At 38.4% G+C, this 18,408-nt stretch overlaps 1 protein-coding gene across 1 annotated transcript in view; it reads right to left on the minus strand.

Annotated features, from left to right (window-relative positions):
* Positions 1–870: 870 nt before the first annotated feature.
* LOC121380745 (calcitonin receptor-like) overlaps positions 871–18,408 on the minus strand; it is a 64,613-nt gene continuing 47,075 nt past the window's right edge. The window contains exons 9-10 of the mRNA XM_041509707.1: positions 10,946–11,031; positions 871–1,206 (exon numbers count right to left, since the gene is read on the minus strand). Coding sequence (XP_041365641.1) covers positions 1,035–1,206; positions 10,946–11,031 — 258 coding nt within the window. The 3' untranslated portion in view covers positions 871–1,034. The remainder of the gene's footprint in view (positions 1,207–10,945; positions 11,032–18,408) is intronic.

Raw genomic sequence — 18,408 nt, forward strand, 5'->3', positions numbered from 1 at the left:
ACAGAGCTAGACCCCGCCCGTGTATATATGTAGATCCTGTGACCCAAGCACTTTAGGTAAGCGGCGCTCTACAGACAGAGCTAGACCCCGCCCGTGTATATATGTAGATCCTGTGACCCAAGCACTTTAGGTAAGCGGCGCTCTACAGACAGAGCTAGACCCCGCCCGTGTATATATGTAGATCCTGTGACCCAAGCACTTTAGGTAAGCGGCGCTCTACAGACAGAGCTAGACCCCGCCCGTGTATATATGTAGATCCTGTGACCCAAGCACTTTAGGTAAGCGGCGCTCTACTGACAGAGCTAGACCCCGCTGTGTATATATGTAGATCCTGTGACCCAAGCACTTTAGGTAAGCGGCGCTCTACTGACAGAGCTAGACCCCGCTGTGTATATATGTAGATCCTGTGACCCAAGCACTTTAGGTAAGCGGCGCTCTACTGACAGAGCTAGACCCCGCCCCTCTATATATGTAGATTCTGTAAGTATTGTATATTTCTTACCTCTCCATTGAAGAAGCAAAATATCAAAGCCACACACACTCCCTGAAATAGCAATGTCAACAAGTCAATAACAGATACACATGCACATGAAGAGAACAGAGTTTGTTTTTTGATAACCAGTATCTGAGGCAGATACTGCATTTTTCTAGGGAGGGGAAGCAACTTTAAAAAGGCATTCGTGTTTCAAATTACATTTGAACACGTTGTAAACTGAAAAACTAGTTTGATGGTGGTTGTTTTTTGTTTTGTGTTGGGTTTTTTGTGGTTTTTTGTGTGTTTTTTTGTTGTTTGTGGTTGGTTATTTTTTGAAGTAGTTTATTTTGTTTTGGTTTGGTTTTTGGGTGGGGTTTTCTTTTTCTTTTTGTTTCTTTTTTTGTTGTTTCTTTCTTCTTCTTTTTTCTGGGTTTTTCTTTTGGTTGACGGGGTTGCTGAGTTGTTTATTGGATGGGGGTTGTTTCGTTTCATTTTTTTTTTGTGGGTTTTTCTTTCTTTTTTTAGGGAGGGGAGGGGGTGGGGCGGTGGTGGGAAAGTTTTATAAAAGACATAAGCTAATGAATTTAGAACTGACCTGATAAGAAACCAGCAGCGCGGACACCATGTCGAATATGTAGAGAGCCTGGGGACTGGTGTCGGGGCGGACGAGCAGCGCCAGGTACTGGATGCCGAGCAGTGGAATCAGAATCAAAATGGCGCGCACAGCTCGTCTGTGTGGATAAATAGATTTAAAGTTCAAAACAAATACACAATATAAATTTAAAATTAAAAATAAATCGACGATATATATTTACAATTTGAAACAAATCGACAATATATATTTAAAATTCAAAACAAATCCACAATACACATTTACAATTCGAAACAAATATATGTCCTGGTCATCACCTAGGAGAAGCCAGTCATATGTCTTTAAAATGTTATCGCACGTGTATGTGTTAACAAGTATGTGTTATCAAAAATAACGAATGGTGTTCTTACAAGCAGGTGTGTAGGAATAGTTTTTTTCTTCATAATAAGAATACAATCGTGCATGCACTTGTGTATATGTATTTTTACGAAATTCGTTTTAGTAAGCTAAAAAAGAAAGGTGTTTTGGGGGTTTTTTTTACAAATGCTTTGTATAAGGTTTTTAAGTCATTTAATCAGTTATAAACACATTTAAAAACGTTAATTCACAACAAAATTTCTATTCAGTTTTTATTGTATCACCAACTCTACCCCCACCCCCCAAAAAAAAGAAAAAAAAAAAAAAAAGAAGAAGAAGAAGACAAAGAAGAACAGTAACAGAACAAAAAACTGAAAACAAAACAAAACAATGAAACAAATCTTCTGCTGCTGTCTGAAAAAAGTACCAATGTTACTAACAAGGTCATACTATGCATCCTTAATTTAAAGGAGAGAGGTGAAGCGACACATCTGAAGAGAGGCAAGGTTATTGTGTACCTTTATACCATTAATGTAAGCATTATGGTCCCTAATGCATGCTAGCATAGTTTCAATTAACTTGTCCTTTGATTCTCTCGAGTACCGTATACGAGATGGAACGCACCAGAGTAATCATATGAAAAAACGTTAAATCTGATCATTTGGACATACAGTCTTAGAGAGGAAACCCGCTATATTTTTTCCATTAGTGGCAATGGATCTTTCATATGCACCATCCAATAGACATGATAGCACATACCACGGCCTTGGATGTATCAGTCGTGGTGCATTGGCTGGAGCGTGAAATAGTCCAATAGACCCACTGACGGGGATCGATCCTAGACCGACCGCGCATCAGGCGAGCGATTTAACACTGAGCTACATCCCTCCCCGATATGGAAAACAATAACATTAAAAGTTATTAACAGTTCAGCAAATCGTCGACATTAGTAGGATCCTTCTATTTGGTTTTTATTCGTCAGTTTTTTCCAATTTCAATAAAATTGAAAAATTCTTAAAGGAACTTAACTTCTGCATATATTCTATTTATAAATAAGAAACAATCGTATTGACTATCAAAAAAGCGAGTTTATCATATTCACTTGTATAACGTCTGTAGCATTTTCAATAATCATTATTATACATACGACAGCCGTTACAATTTTTTTATATTATATGTTTGAATGAATATGTTTCGGGGCTATTTTCTTTATTTGTCAAATTGGTATTCAATCAATAAAAAGCAATCAGTAGCCCGCTGTTATCGCATCATATACCTCGTTTAACACAGCGAGAATGCGAGAAACTGCAACATAAAAACTTTGCATTGCTGAAGAAAACAAATATATATATATTGGAATTTGAAAGCGATAATTTCAATTGGATATGAATAATTATCTGTTATGACTTTTAGACTTACTGAAAACGCTTATCCATGTTTAATTGTGTGCGTATGTCAGTACATATAGCCACAAATGACAGACAATATTACTTGTTATGATTAGGGGCAGCGCCCAGTGGTAAAGCGCTCGCTTGATGCGCGGTCGGTCTGGGATCGATCCCCGTCGGTGGGCTCATTGGGCTATTTCTCGTTCCAGCCAGTGCACCACGACTGGTATATCAAAGGCCGTTGTATGTGGTATCTTGTCTGTGGGATGGTGCATATAAAATATCCCTTTCTACTAATGGGAAAACGTAGCGGGTCTCCTCTAATTAAGACTATGTGTCAATATTAAAGGGACATTCCCGCGTTTGCTGCAATTTTAAAGATGTTATCGAGTAACAGAGACTTTTTAACAATTGTAATTACATAACAAATATATTTTTCTGTATAACATATTAGTGGCTGTATATTAAACGTATATTTGTACTAGGTTATATTTCGTTTTATTTCCTAAAATACGCACGAAATTATTTGCAGACAAACTCCAGTTTGGGCTTCTTATAAATATTAAGACGACCAGAAACACATTGAATATACAGACACTGATATTCTAAACAAGTTAATATATTTAATATGTAACTTTAATCGTAGAAATATTTTATTAGTCGGAAACATCTTACAATGCAGCAAACTCAGGAATGTTCCTTTAACAAATGTTGGACATCCAGTAGCCAATGAAAGAAAAAAAAGTTTTATTTAACGATGTACTCAACACATTTTATTCACGGTTATATGGCGTCAGACATATGGTTAAGGACCACACAGAGTTTGAGAGGAAACCCGCTGTCGCCACTACATGGGCTACTCTTTCCGATTAGCAGAAAGGGATCTTTTATTTGCGCTTCCCACAGGCAGGATAGCACAAACCATGGCCTTTGTTGAACTAGTTATGGATCACTAGTCGGTGCAAGTGGTTTACACCTACCCATTGAGCCTTGTGGAGCACTCACTCGGGGTTTGGAGTCGGTATCTGGATTAAAAATCCCATGCCTCGACTGGGATCCGAACCCAGTACCTACCAGCCTGTAGACCGATGGGAAACCACGACGCCACCGAGGCCGATCCAATAAATGTGTTCTAGTGGTTTCGTTAAACAAAACAAACTTTAACTTTCTTTGTGATTAAATTTATAAATACATGATATTTAGAAGAACAAATTGTTTGGTTACATAGCGGAAAATATAAAATGTGACTTTAATAAGAAGATAGCATTAACAAAACCTATTATCCTGTTCAATTATTTAGACCCAAATTTTTTTGCAAACGTTACGTTTATTTCCTATTCGATATTTGTTTTCTTTACATTTATATGAAAACAAACCCAAACCTCGACAGGTTTTATATACAAATCATCATATAAAATACACGAAGTTGACTTAATTCCACTTTTTAAAAATCTCTGTGTCTTTTGAATGCACGTTATTTCTCCTATAAATAACTAAGGTCATTTGCATATCAAAAGCATCATTCTATAGTGCGTTTCAAACTAATGTTCGGTTCTATCATCCTATCCGCACAAATCGTAGTATGACCTATATTTAAGAAAATATCTGTAAACATGAAGCAGGCGTGGATTCAGGTGGGGAGTTCAAGTGACAAAACCTCATTTTGAAAAAAAAATATGTATCAAATATTATAATTATATTGTGGAATACACTGCTGAAGGGAGAGAGAGAGAGAGAGAGAGAGAGAGAGAGAGAGAGAGAGAGAGAGAGAGAGAGAGAGAGAGAGAGAGAGAGAGAGAGAGAGAGAGAGAGAGAGAGACGTCATTTATGTAACGACGCACTCAACATATTTTAATCTATGGTTATATGGTTATAGGGAGAGAGAGAGAAGAATATGGTATGCATGCGATTGGTGGAGGTGTGACCCTCTGCACAACCCCAACCCCACTTAAGGCTTCTTTTGTATATGGAGCGGGACGTAGCTCAGAGGTAAAGCGTTCGCTCATGGTAGGTCGACTGATCGATCCCACATGGTGGACCCATTGGGTTGTGTCTAGTTCCAGCCTGTGCACCACAACTGATGTATAAAGGCTGTGGTATGTGCTATCCTGTCTATGGCATGGTGCATATAAAACGTCCCTTATTGCTTATCAAAGTTGCTTATCGGAAACAGTGGCCCATGTGGCGGTAGCGAGTTTCTTTCTCACTGTCATAATGCTCCTTAACCGTTTTGTCTGACGCCACATAAACGTATATCAAATGCGCTGAGTGTGTCGTTAAATAAACATTTCTCTCGTATGTATGTGTAGTCTATATGCATTTCTAGTCGATTAGTTTATAGGTTGTTAGGTTGTTTGATAGTGAATGATATGGAAATAAATTGTTTTTGGTGTTAAAGAGTTCATGCATACATTAAAGTAATACTCCTGATGGGTATGGAGAAATAACTTAATCAGTCGACGAACTCATTTCTTCATCACTATCTTCGTTAAGGGGGACTATCACAGGGGGTATTTTATTTCTTATAAAACTATTTTGTTTTCTAAAATCTTCTTCGATCTTTATTACATGTTTAACTGCGTCAGAGAAGTGTGTAGGTGTGACAGAGTTCAATGCATGTGCAAGTTCTCTCCGCACCGTGGTCATTTTACCATCATTATGACGAGCTATGTGCCCTTTGACTTGACTCCAGATCAGTTCTATCGGATTGAGTTCAGAATGTCTTGGCGGCAGTCTTAGACACAAGTGCCCATGGCGTTCAGCAATATCATCAGTAACAAATTGCTTTGCACATTTGTTACTTTTCACAAGTTCATAAAGAACTGGCTTTGTGATGTTACTCTCAAAAGGTATATTTTTGTTTCGTAGCCACTACTGAATTTCTTCCTTTTTAGCGTTTAGTGCAGGACATCGTGTAATCTCAGTTAATTTGTTGTGGTAGCTTGCGTTATCCATGACGATAACAGAAGGTTCTGGTAGAGAAGGCATAAGTTGTTCTTCAACCCATTTGATGAAATTTTCATGATTCATCTCACCATGATAGTCTTCGTCTGTTTTTTTAGTCTCAAAGATCAATTCACAGCCATCTATCAATCCATATTTATCACAGCCAGCATGACAAATAATAAGTCTTTTTCCCTTCCCAGTCACCGAACAGAGATTAGGAACTCGATCAGCAGCGTCTGATTTCGGCAGGTGATTGGCGGTACTTGTGCCCGGGTGGATATCTGTCCAGTGGTGGGATGTTGTGTGGTTGACATTCACCCAGGTCTCATCTTGATACATTATTAAATACCCCTGTTCTCGTAAACTGGATATTTCATGGAGATAGGACAGTCTCCTGTCTGATATACTGGCGTCCTCAAAAATCACTTTTCCGGTTGTAGACATGTTGGTATTTAAAATCGAGGTCATGGAGTGTTCTTCGTAAAGTTGATATGGATATGTTGATTCCACATTCCTCCCTTAAAGCCACGTTAATCTTATGTAATGTAGGTAATTCCCCCTCTCTATAAAATCTGTATACTCGTCGTCTAATAACATCTTTATTAAATAAATCGATGAGTTTTCGGTCGCGTTTTTTAACAGTGATTTCTGTGCTTGGATTCGTAGAGCTTAGATTTTTCACAGTTCTTTTTACTGTTGAAACCGAAACTTTAAGTGCAGCGGCAACTCGATCAACAATTCGATAAGAAGCATACCTAGGTCTACCGCGCTAATATTCATCTTCAAAATAATCGAAAACGTTCTTAATACACGATTTTACATCAACTGAAGTGTTTTTCGATTTACCCATATTTTTCCTCAAATAACAATAACAAGAATGTCGACTAATACATTTTCAATGAATTTATATACCCTACCTAACTTGTATTTTACGTGGTCTACACATTGCTACAATAGCACGTGCAGTCATAGATCGAAATAATGATGTTATTGACCAAGCAATGCTATCGTATTTTGAACATTCAGGGCTGTGTCTGCGGGATGAAAAAGTGGTTGAACCCATACGAGTCCGAACAATAGCCCTTTGGTTTTTCGCATTACAAATGTAACACCCAACCCCCAAACCCCAGCCCCTAGCACCACCCTAAATACTATATATATATATATATATATATATATATATATATATATATATATATATATATATATATATATATATATATATATATATATATACGTATGAGTTCCCAATTTAGAGGCAAATTAAATAACATTTTTATTATTATTTGATGTTGGTGGCCTTTGACATTTTATTCCCCCTCCCCCGGTCTTCTGGGTCCGGCCCTGCATTAAATTTATGTATAAATTTGGAAAGCACATTCCTGCGGTGTGTGAGGTGATTTGTGTTTATTACTGTGCTGTGTTAGGTATGGTATGGTATGGTATGCTAATATATAATTGATATAATAAAATAAAAATACATAATACATTAGCTAAATTTATTAAATATAATGCACCTACAAGAAAGGGTTACATGTTCTGTTTGTTTACATCTATGTTTAACGGAAAGATTAGACAATGCTGTTACACACTGCAAAACAATAATAACCTTGATTTAGTGAAACAAGCTATAATGGCCTTCACGTAGCCTCAGATCCCAATGTTTTGATATGCAAATGATCTTAGTTATTTATAGGAGAAATAACGTGCATTCAAAAGACACAGAGATTTTTAAAAAGTGGAATTAAGTCAACTTCGTGCATTTTATATGATGATTTGTATATAAAACCTGTTGGGGTTTGGGTTTGTTTTCATGTAAATGCAAAGAAAACAAATATCGAATAGGAAATAAACGTAACATTTGCAAAAAACTTTGGTTCTAAATAATACAACAGGATAATAGTTAGTAACATTTTTACGTCATGTGGGGAGTGGTCGACATTAGGTTTTCTTTCGTTTTTCGGATGAATAAACGAAATTTCGTTACTGTCACTGTATATCTTAATAATTGATAAATTTCATTATATCTCTGGGCACTGGAAGCGCATGGGAATCAAATTAAATCACTCAGTTAATGCATTTACTAAAGCGGAATAAATCTTAAAAGGTTCTACAGAGTCTTTCCGATTCTTAAAAAAAAAAAAAAAAAAATTTGTATCCGTCTTGTTTAACGACATTACTAAAGCACGATGATGTACTAACGATCGGCTATTTTATGTGAAACATTTGATAATTCTGAGATTAATCTTAGAGAGAAAAGTTAAAAGTTAAAGTTTGTTTTGTTTAACGACACCACTAGAGCCCATTGATTTATGAACGATCGGCTAATTGATGTCAAACATTTGGTAATCCTGAGATATAGTCTTAGAGGAAATCCACTATATTTTACCATTAGCAGCAAGGGATCTCTTACATAAACTTTCCTACAGAGAGGACAACAGAGGCCACGGCTTTTGAAATGCCAGTCGTGGGGCACTGTTACATATTCCGACCACCCCAAACATGTTTTAGTCTGGACATCATTATCGAAGTCAAAGTTGTGTCAAAGGTGGCCGTGTCTAAACCTTAAATGGATCGATATGGACGCGATAGTCTTAGTGGGATTTAATGGATGGGACGTAGGCCAGTTGTGAAGCGCTCGCTTGATGCGCGGTCTGTCTGGGATAGATCACCATCGGTGGGCCCATTGAGCTATTTATCGTTCCAACCAAAGACTATTATAGTACGTATGTGGGATGGTGCATATAACAAATCCCTTGCTACTAATGGAAAATGTAGCGGGTTTCCTCTCTAAGTCTGTATGTCAAAATTATCAAATATTTGACATCCAATAGACGATTATTAATAAATCAATGTGTTTTAGTGGTGTAGTTAAACAAAAAACAAACTGTTTGGATTCGGACTAGGAATACATCTAACGCAACTATTAAAAACAGTTTGTTTTGCTTAACGACACCACTGGAGCACATTGATTAATTAATCATCGGCTAATGGATGTCAAACATTTGATAAGTCTGACTCGTAGTCATTAGAGGAAACGGCTAAAAAAAATGAATGCAGCAAGGGATCTTTTAAATACACTTTCCTACAGACAGGAAAGCACATACCACGGCTTTTGCCCAGTTGTGTTGCACTTGTTGGAGCGAGAAAAAACACAATTAGTTGAATGGATCCGCCGAGGTGGTTCGATCCTGCGCAAATACCTCAAGCGAGCACTCAACCGACTGAGGTAAATCCCGCCACTCGTCTATTAAAGGAATCTTAGCAGTGGTCAAATGTATTACGTTAACGTCTTACAACTCGGACAGAGACGTTGAAGGACGTCAGGACCTAATTTGATACCATACGTTTTTGATAAGGCAAATGAATATGACGTTCATTCAACACGATTAAACAACGTGGTACTAATAGGTTTCTTCTCTCAAATTAACCCACTAAAGACCATCTCAAAATTAAATGATGGCAAAAAAGGTGCTATTATTTCGTGTGGGGTTTTTTTGTGGGTTTTTTAGCCCCTTCCACCCAGAAAGATTGAAAAAGCATTAATATCTGGCACCGAATATTTAAATTTGTATTTGGTATAAAAGTCAGTTGTAACAATAACAGTAATTTATTTGTCAAAAACAAAATCTGTATTTTACAATACAAAACAATGGTTTCGAAATTTTTGACAAAATTTACAACACAATAAATAATGACAATGAATATAAATATTTACAAATCTTAAAGACACTATGCAGTGTTTTTAGTCGTAGCAAGACTTCCGTTTGTTGCCCCATAAAATAAAAACATCCTCCTTCTTCATGCTTTAAAACACTATCTTTCTTTAACATATTTAAACTATAAAGCATTATACGCATAAATATTTTGGAATGACCTTTGTCCGACGTACTTATTTAAAATTTTGTTTGAACATTGGAAGAATTAATAAATTCGTACGTACGAAATTATTTTAGACAAAAATGGTTATTGCAATACTACACAAAACATCACGATGTCCAGAAATGCTTTGGTTACAGAGAAATGCATATTCTTAGCAAACAAATTTAAGTAAATTGTAATTGTAAAAATATATCATAATTAATAATGATATTCATTTGCCAAAATCGTTTTTTAAAATGGCTGCAAACTCTGGATAGTCCCTTTAATTGTCTATGAAATACTTTCTCTTCATGATTTCAAATGTTTTGTTTATATGGAATATTTTAAGTTATCCTAAAAGCCTTTAAGAACATCTGATACCAAACAAGATTTATTGGGTATTATTGTAAGTACTAGTAAATTGAAAGTTTATTAATGTTCCAATATTTTATTTACCAAAAACCTTTTAAAATATTGACTGAAGAAGAGTTGTGGATGGCTGTACGCGTCTTGCTACGCGCATCAAGACATGCGAATATGAAGCAGAAGTGATTTTTAATAACACTTATTTGTACGCCCTTACAGCTCGAGTTTAGAAATAAATGATCATAAACAAAAGGTTCTTGATTTCGCCTGTAGGGGCAACACACGTTCAGAACAATGACACTTGCAGCGTCGTGTTTTTGTGTAAACTGGTATAAACGAAACATCAGGCCTTCCTGTTCACATAGCATGCAAATAAAGATAGATTGTGTGGGAGTTTCCAGTTGGCTTCGGGGAAAGGTCTGGCGCGTTTTCTCAATGAGCTTTTTGATTTGTTTACATGTTTCTGCAGACTGCGGATATCAAGATGGGATTTATTATACATGTTTCTTTTGTTGTTGTTTTTCCCCGAATCCGGGCGATATTTTTTGTATGTGTATATTGTATTACATGGCCATACGTTACGTTACGTTACGTTACGTTACGTTACGCCTTAACAAAATATTTGGGGGGTTGTTTTTTAATCTTTTGTTTTTGTTGTATTATGTTCGTTTTTAGCGCGGTGTCTGTGTATCTCGTACGTAGGCGTGTGTGCGTGTGTGTGTGTGTGTGTGTGTGTGTGTGTGTGTGTGTGTGTGTGTGTGTGTGTGTGTGTGTGTGTGTGTGTGTGTGTGTGTGTGTGTGTGTGTGTGTGTGTGTGTGTGTGTGTGTGTGTGTGAGAGAGTGTGTGTGATTCAATTTTGAATTGATATCTTTGTTCTGGCCAGTCTTGGATTGGATTGGATATTGATACATATGTTACACCTGCATAAAATAAAGTAGTTTTTTTGTTTTTTGTTTTACCTGTTTTGATGCGTCTCATTAGTGTTGAAGGCACGAAGTTTTGAAAAGAGAATTCTCAGAATATTGGCGAGGAATACAACATTTATCTGAAAAGAAAGAGAAAAGAAATTCGTCATAGTGATGTACATGAGATACTCGAACTTGTATAATATACCACACAACAATCCATAACAGCATCCATTTCAGTCATGGGATTTATGAATATTCATAATTAATTTGCTAGCTCCCTGTGAGTACCAGATTGCTTTGCTTTTGGGGTTTTGCTGTTGTTGTTGTTTGCTTGTTGTCGTTTTTGTGTTGTTGGGTTGGGGTTTTGGTTGTTGTTGTTGTTGTTGTTGTTGTTGGGGTTTTGTTTTTTTGTTGTTGTTGTTTGTTTTTGTTTTTGTTTTTGTTTTGTTTGTTGTTGTTTTTTTTGTTTTTTTTGGGGGGGATTCTTCTTGTATGTATGTATGTATGTATGTATGTATATTATTATTTATTTATTTATTTTGTTGACCCCTGCGCGTGCTGTAACCTCACCGTGGTGCACGGGTGTAACATTTTCTTTGAGAATGGCCAATACAGCACAAAATTGAAGTTTTGAGTAAAATTCAGTATCTATCTGTGATATTTGTGTTTTTGCAGTTTTTTACACTGTTTTTGTTTAAATCTTGAATTTTTATATTGATGTTGATCATCACTTAATTTGATTATTTGCATTACCATAGTTTGACATCCAATAGCCGATGTATTTTTCGTGCTGGGGTGTCGTTAACATTCATTCATTCATTCATTCATTATGTTGTTGAATTCATTATTCTAACTATAACAATATGAACACAGTCACAATTCAGCGAGTGTTTGTCAAAAAGTAAGTGAGATGGCGGTCAGAAATCTGTGTTAATGCATTAATGCACGATATGTTAACAGATTTTACTGTATAAGGATCACATTCTCATATACACATAACCGGCCTCGGCGGTGTCGTGGTTAAGCCATCGAACATAAGGTACTGGGTTCTCACCCCAGTACCGTCTCCCACCTAGAGCCAATGTTAACGAACCGATGTGTAAGACCACTACACCAACTCTCTGTAACCACTAACAAGTTCTAACCACTAACCCACTGTCTTGGACACACAGCCCAGATAGCTGAGATGTGTACCCAGGACAGCGTGCTTGAACCTAAATTGGATATAAGCACGAAAATAAGTTAAAATTAATAAATGAAACAGACTATCTTCTCTTAGTAAACAATTTGGGCAATATTTACCTAAAAGGAGCACCCTATCCTACTGCACCATCTGCAACTTCCGTAACCCCCCCCCCCCCCCACCTCCCGGCACCACTGTTAGGTGTGGCTCTGACGTAATTAAAATCACCATATGATCTGTGGTGTAGGGAACCGTATAACACATTATGTCAATTTGGTAGAACACCGAAAAGACTTCATGCTGAGCAGCCGACAAAAACATTAAAAAGAAAAATGTTTTCGCGTTATTCTGATTTATGAAATGTCTTTTATTTTGCGCCCTCCTGTCTCATAAATATAGTTTTTCGACAGTTACATTAATACGCAAATGCCTGTGCTGATTTCCGTATAATAGATTCTAACACGAATGACGGCGATTGCGATAAATCATTGCCGGAAGTGCAGACATTACTGAAGCATACTTTCCGGAAGTAATTTGATTCTGTTATGTGTTTTAGTCTACACCGCAGGTAGCCATTAAATGCACCGTTCGTGAAATTTGTGTAATCATTTAGAAATACCCCACGTAGGTCTACATCACATTCGGTGAATGCATTTGGAAGTATCATTGCAAAGGAAAATCTAATACAATAATCTAAATGACAGTATTAATGGCGACTTCAGACTTCATGATGTAATCTATTGCAATGCTGATGTAGCCATTTTGTTATATTAAAATGAATTAAATTTATTATTATTATTATTATTATTATTATTATTAAAATACTATTACTACTATTACTACTACTACTACTACTACTACTACTACTACTACTACTACTACTACTACTACTACTGCTGCTGCTGCTGCTGTTGCTGCTGCTGCTGCTGCTATTACTACTACTACTACGACGACTACTACTACTATAACTACTACTCTAATAATAATAATAATAACAACAGCAGCAGCAGCAGCAGCAACAGCAGCAACAACAACAGCAACAATAAGAAGAATAAATTTAACAAGCTGACAAGCTGAACCAGTGGACTGGTTATAACAGAACCGTCATTTGTTCTTTATGTAGCGTAACAGTCTCGCCACCACTGGTCTGGTTTTTATGTCAGTTTATTGTCGATTTGATTAAATAGGTTTGTTAGCAATGGTCTGAGACTTTATTTCATCAACAGTTTTACAATAACCAGTTCATCGGTCTAGCCAATAAGATTTTCGGGTATTGAACGTTCACAGATTTTTTATTTCGACAACCGTCCTTGGTCGTGTCATGGTTAAGCCATCGGACATAAGGCTGATGATGATGATGATGATGATGATGATGATCAAGATGATGGTGGTGGTGATGATCAAGATGATGATGATGATCACGATGATGATAATGATCAAAATGATGATGATGGTGACGGCGACGACAATGATGATGATGATGATGATTTTGACGTCGTGTACCAAAACATCAATGTGAAACTGCTTTCAGACAACTTAACTTTAGTAGAAAAGTGTTGGTAATATTTAATGTTCGCTAACATTTCCTGCATTACAGTACGAGGATGGACAGACAGACAAGTTGTCCATTGAAGTCTCATCTCAGTTGTAATAGATTCCTTACAACTAAATATCAAACTACATTATAACTAAATACAGTAATGACGTGTGTTACCAGAGCAGTGTGCTTGAGCCTTAATTGGATACAAGCAGGGAAATCAAAATGATACGTACTACAATGGATTCGGGCAAACTAAAACGATTAAGTTAAGCTTATTTTGAGAAACGTTAATGTGCATGAATGTCAAGTATTTGTATGACGTGATGCAAATATTTATCAGCTTAAATAAGGACAATCCAAACTGTGTATGTAACAAAGAGCCAGTCGCTAAATAAGACGTGGTTGTGTAACGTGTCTTGATCGATTGCATCAGATCAGACAAGACACATTCAAATACACTTTATCTCTTATTAATGTGAAAGCATTTTGGGAAAAAAAAAATTTCATTGCGTAGTTTCTGGAACCTTAATATTTATTGCGTGGATATCTTTCCAAATGATGTTGGTGTCTTGACGAATAGCGAGTCAAGATAAAGATAATAGACCTATCAGTATACAAATACTCTAGACTTAATAACAAAACAGTGATTTATATATACTGTAATGTCTGTGACAATGCAAATTTGTGTGACATTTTTGTGCGGGACGTAGCCCGGTGGTAAAGCGATCGCCTGATGCGCGGTCGATATCGGATCGATCCCTGTCGGTGGACTCATTGGGCTATTTCTCGTTCACCATGTCTAGTGTATCCAGTATGTGCTGTTCTGTCTGTGGGATAGTGCGCATAAAAATATCCTTGCTAATAATGGAAAAACAAATTAGCGGATTTCCTCTCTAAGACTATAGGTCAGAATGTTTGACATCCAATAGCCGATGATTAATAAGTCAATGTGCTCTAGTGGTGTCGTTAAAGAAAAGAAACATTTTAGAACCGACAAGTCGCGTTCAAATTCACTTGAACTCTGCCAGTTTGAAAGCATTTCGGGAAATATCGTATCTATTACGTTCTTTCTGGAACCTTCATATTTATTGCGTGGATACATTTTCAAATGATGTTAGTCTCTTGCAGAATAATGCTACAAGATAAAGATACTAGACCTATCAGTATACAAATAGTCCAGACAACAGTGAGTTATATATACCTTTAATGTCTGGGAGACAGTACATTTTGTGCGACATTCTACGGAGTTCAAAGAGGTAATCGACAAAGTTGATTTGATTAACTGCTACTAAATCTGACAATAAGGTTGATGGTGTCATCATAATATACTTCCTTGTTCGTTGTAAATAAACCTGGTAATGAGGTTGTTGACATTATATATATATATATATATATATATATATATATATATATATATATATATATATATATATATATATATATATACTCTTCAAAAGAAGAAACGCAAAACCACATTGTCGTAACATTTGGAGAATTGATTTAATTATTGAATGGTGAGTCCGATAATTACCAAATGTTGCAGGATTGTTCACAATTCACTCTAGTCCATTGTGAGTAAGTGATAGGACACACCACCAAGGTCAAGGTCATCTGGAGTCAATACCGGGTGTGGCCTCCGCGTGTGTTGACAACTGCCTGGCACCGCCTGCCCATTGAAGCAACCAGAGTACGGATGACGTCCCGGGGGATGGTGGCCCACTCGGCCTGCAAGGCTGCTGCCAGCTCGGGCAGGGTCTGGGGCTGTGGTTGTCGCTGTCGGAGGCGTCGGTCCAACTCGTCCCATAGATGCTCAATTGGGTTCAAATCCGGTGATATCGATGGCCAAGGAAGGACATTAATATTGTTGTTCTGTAGGAAAGCCGTTGTGAGACGTGCTGTGTGAGGCCTGGCGTTGTCATGTTGGAACACTGCGTTGGCGTTGGCCATAACTGGAACGATGTGTGGCCGGAGGATCTGGTCAATGTAGCCCTGTGCATTCAGGTTGCCCTGCACGTGGACCAGGTCAGTTCTGCCAGTGTGTGAGATGGCTGCCCACACCATGACACTACCCCCGCCGAATCTGTCCACTTCCTGCACGCAGTTTGCCGCATAACGTTCACCACGACGCCTATACACGCGACATCTTCCATCATGACGTCGGAGCAGAAATCGGGACTCGTCACTGAACCACACCTGTCTCCATCGCAGTTGAGGCCATTGTCGATGAATCTGGCACCACTGCAGTCGGAGTCGACGGTGTTGTGGTGTTAAGATGACACCTCGAACTGGACGTCTGGCACGAATTCCTACCTCACGTAGGCGGTTCCGTACGGTCTGGTCGGATATCCTGCGCAAACCTGGTATTGCTGCGGCTGTGGAGGTGGCAGTAGTCAATCGTTCCCGAAGGTGGCGTACCCGGATGTAGCGGTCCTGCCCGGGGGTAGTGACCCGTGGTCGACCGGATCTAGGGAGGTCACGTGTTGATCCATGTTGCTGGTAACGGTCCCACAGTCTGTGGATGGTGCTTGGGGACACATGGAATGCCCTGGCAACGGCCGTTCTGGATTCGCCTGCGTCTAGTCGGCCGATGGCATTGTTTCTCTGCGGTTCACTGAGACGTGGCATGTCCTGGATTGTCAACTGTCGGCCAGATACAGAGGCCAGGCAAGCGAACACCCTGCACTTTTATACTGTCGGTGTTCATGTTGCACGTGCAGACAACGCACGTGCAGTGGTGACATGGTTTGCACGTGGCTGCGTTTTTGCGAATATTCACATTTTGGAACTTTATTGTACAGTAGCTGCGTTTTATCGAATGTAACCGTGGGAATGTGTTTGGGACATGCAATGACCTTATATTCACAAAGCATGAACCGGTAGGAAACATAAAATCGGAGTTATAACCCATTTGTACCCTTTTGCGTTTCTTTTTTTGAAGAGTATATATAATATAAAAAAAACCGAAACCTCATTACATGTTGCAAGTCGGGTCTGCGTTCTTTGACAACCAAGAAAGCTAATGCTGGAGCAGACCTTAGCGTGGTCGGAACGCGATGTAGTGTCATTGGCGTGTAGCTTGACAGCATTTGATAATTCCCCATAAATATAACAACCAAATGTAAAAAAAGAATTTCTCTTTTCTTGAATACTTAACCCAACCCTTTGACCATTGCATCGAACCACCTCGGTGGATCCATTCAATTGATTGGGTTTTTTTCTCGTTCCAGCCAGTGCACCACAACTGGACAGAGGCCGTGGTATGTGCTTTCATGTCTCTATAAAAGATCCCTTACTGCATTAGAACAAATGTAGCGGATTTCCTCTGACTACGAGTCAGAATTACCAAATGTTTGACATCCAATAGCCGATGATTAATTAATCAATGTGCTCCAGTTGTGTCGTTAAACAAAAAGAAAACGTTTAAACTTTGACCATTGCAGGGGATATATCCCAGTGGTAAAACGTCCGCCTGATACGTGGTCGCTCATTTGGCTATTTTTCGTTCTAGCCAGTGCGCCACGACTGGTATATAAAAGGCCGTGGTATGTGCTATCCTGTCTGTGGGATGGTGCATATAAAAGATCCCTTGCAACTAATGGAAGCATATAGCTGATTTCCTCTCTAAGACTATATAGCAAATTTTTGTTTGACGTCCAAAAGCCTATGATTAATGCATCAAATGTGTTCTAGTAGTTTCGTTAAACAAAACAAACTTTAACGTTGGTATAGACGTCGCTCCTAGAACTGTAGTATTATGCAGTGTGAAATTATACTGAGATAAAGAAAGAAAGAAGTGAACACAAGGTATATTCTAAACCAAATTTCAGTCACTGTTAGCCTATAAGGGGGCGGGACATAGCCCAGTGGTAAAACGTCCGCTCGATGCGCGGTCCGTCTGAGATCGATCCGTGTCGGTGGACCCATTGGGCTGTTCCTCGTTCCAGCCAATGCACCACGACTGGTATATCAAAGGCCGCGGTATGTACTGCCCTGTCTGTGGGATGGTGCATATAAAAGATCCCTTGCTGCTAATCGAAAAGAGTAGCCCATGAAGTGGCGACAGCGGGTTTTCTCTCTAAATATATGTGTGGTCCTTAACCACATGTCTGACGCCATATAACCGTAAATAAAATGTGTTGGGTGCGTCGTTAAATAAAATATGTCCTTCCTTCCTGTTAGCGTATAAAGAACAAATATGTAGGGACGAATTTACGAAGCCTGTTTGTTTTAAAATGCAGGTCTTTAAGCATTGTAAATGTATGTTGTTACACGCGTGTAAAGTTTGTTTTGTTTAACGACACCACTGGAGCATTTTGATTAATTAATCATCGGCTATTGGATGTCAAATATTTGGTAATTCTGACATGTAGTCACCAGAGGAAACTCACTACATTTTTCTTCATGCAGCAAGTGTTCTTTTATATGCACTTTCCCACAGACAGGAAAGCACATACCACGTCATTTGACCAGTTGTGCTGCACTGGTTGGACGAGAGAAAAACCAATCAGTTGAACGAATCAACCGAGGTGGTTCGATCCGGCGATGCAAGCACCTCAAGGGAGCACTCAGCCGACTGAGCTAAATCCCGCCCTTTACACGCGTGTAACAACATAAACAGGCTTTGTAAGTTCGGCCCGCATTGAATTCCAGTGAAACAGTTAACGTTCTGACCCCATGGAACAGTTAACCAGAACGTTAACTGTTCTGACCCCATGAAACAGTTAACGTTCTGACTCCGTGGAACAGTTAACGTTCTGACCCCATGGAACAGTTAACGTTCTGACCCCGTGA

The sequence above is a fragment of the Gigantopelta aegis genome, chromosome 9 (genome assembly GCF_016097555.1).
Source record: "Gigantopelta aegis isolate Gae_Host chromosome 9, Gae_host_genome, whole genome shotgun sequence".
Classification (NCBI taxonomy): domain Eukaryota; kingdom Metazoa; phylum Mollusca; class Gastropoda; order Neomphalida; family Peltospiridae; genus Gigantopelta; species Gigantopelta aegis.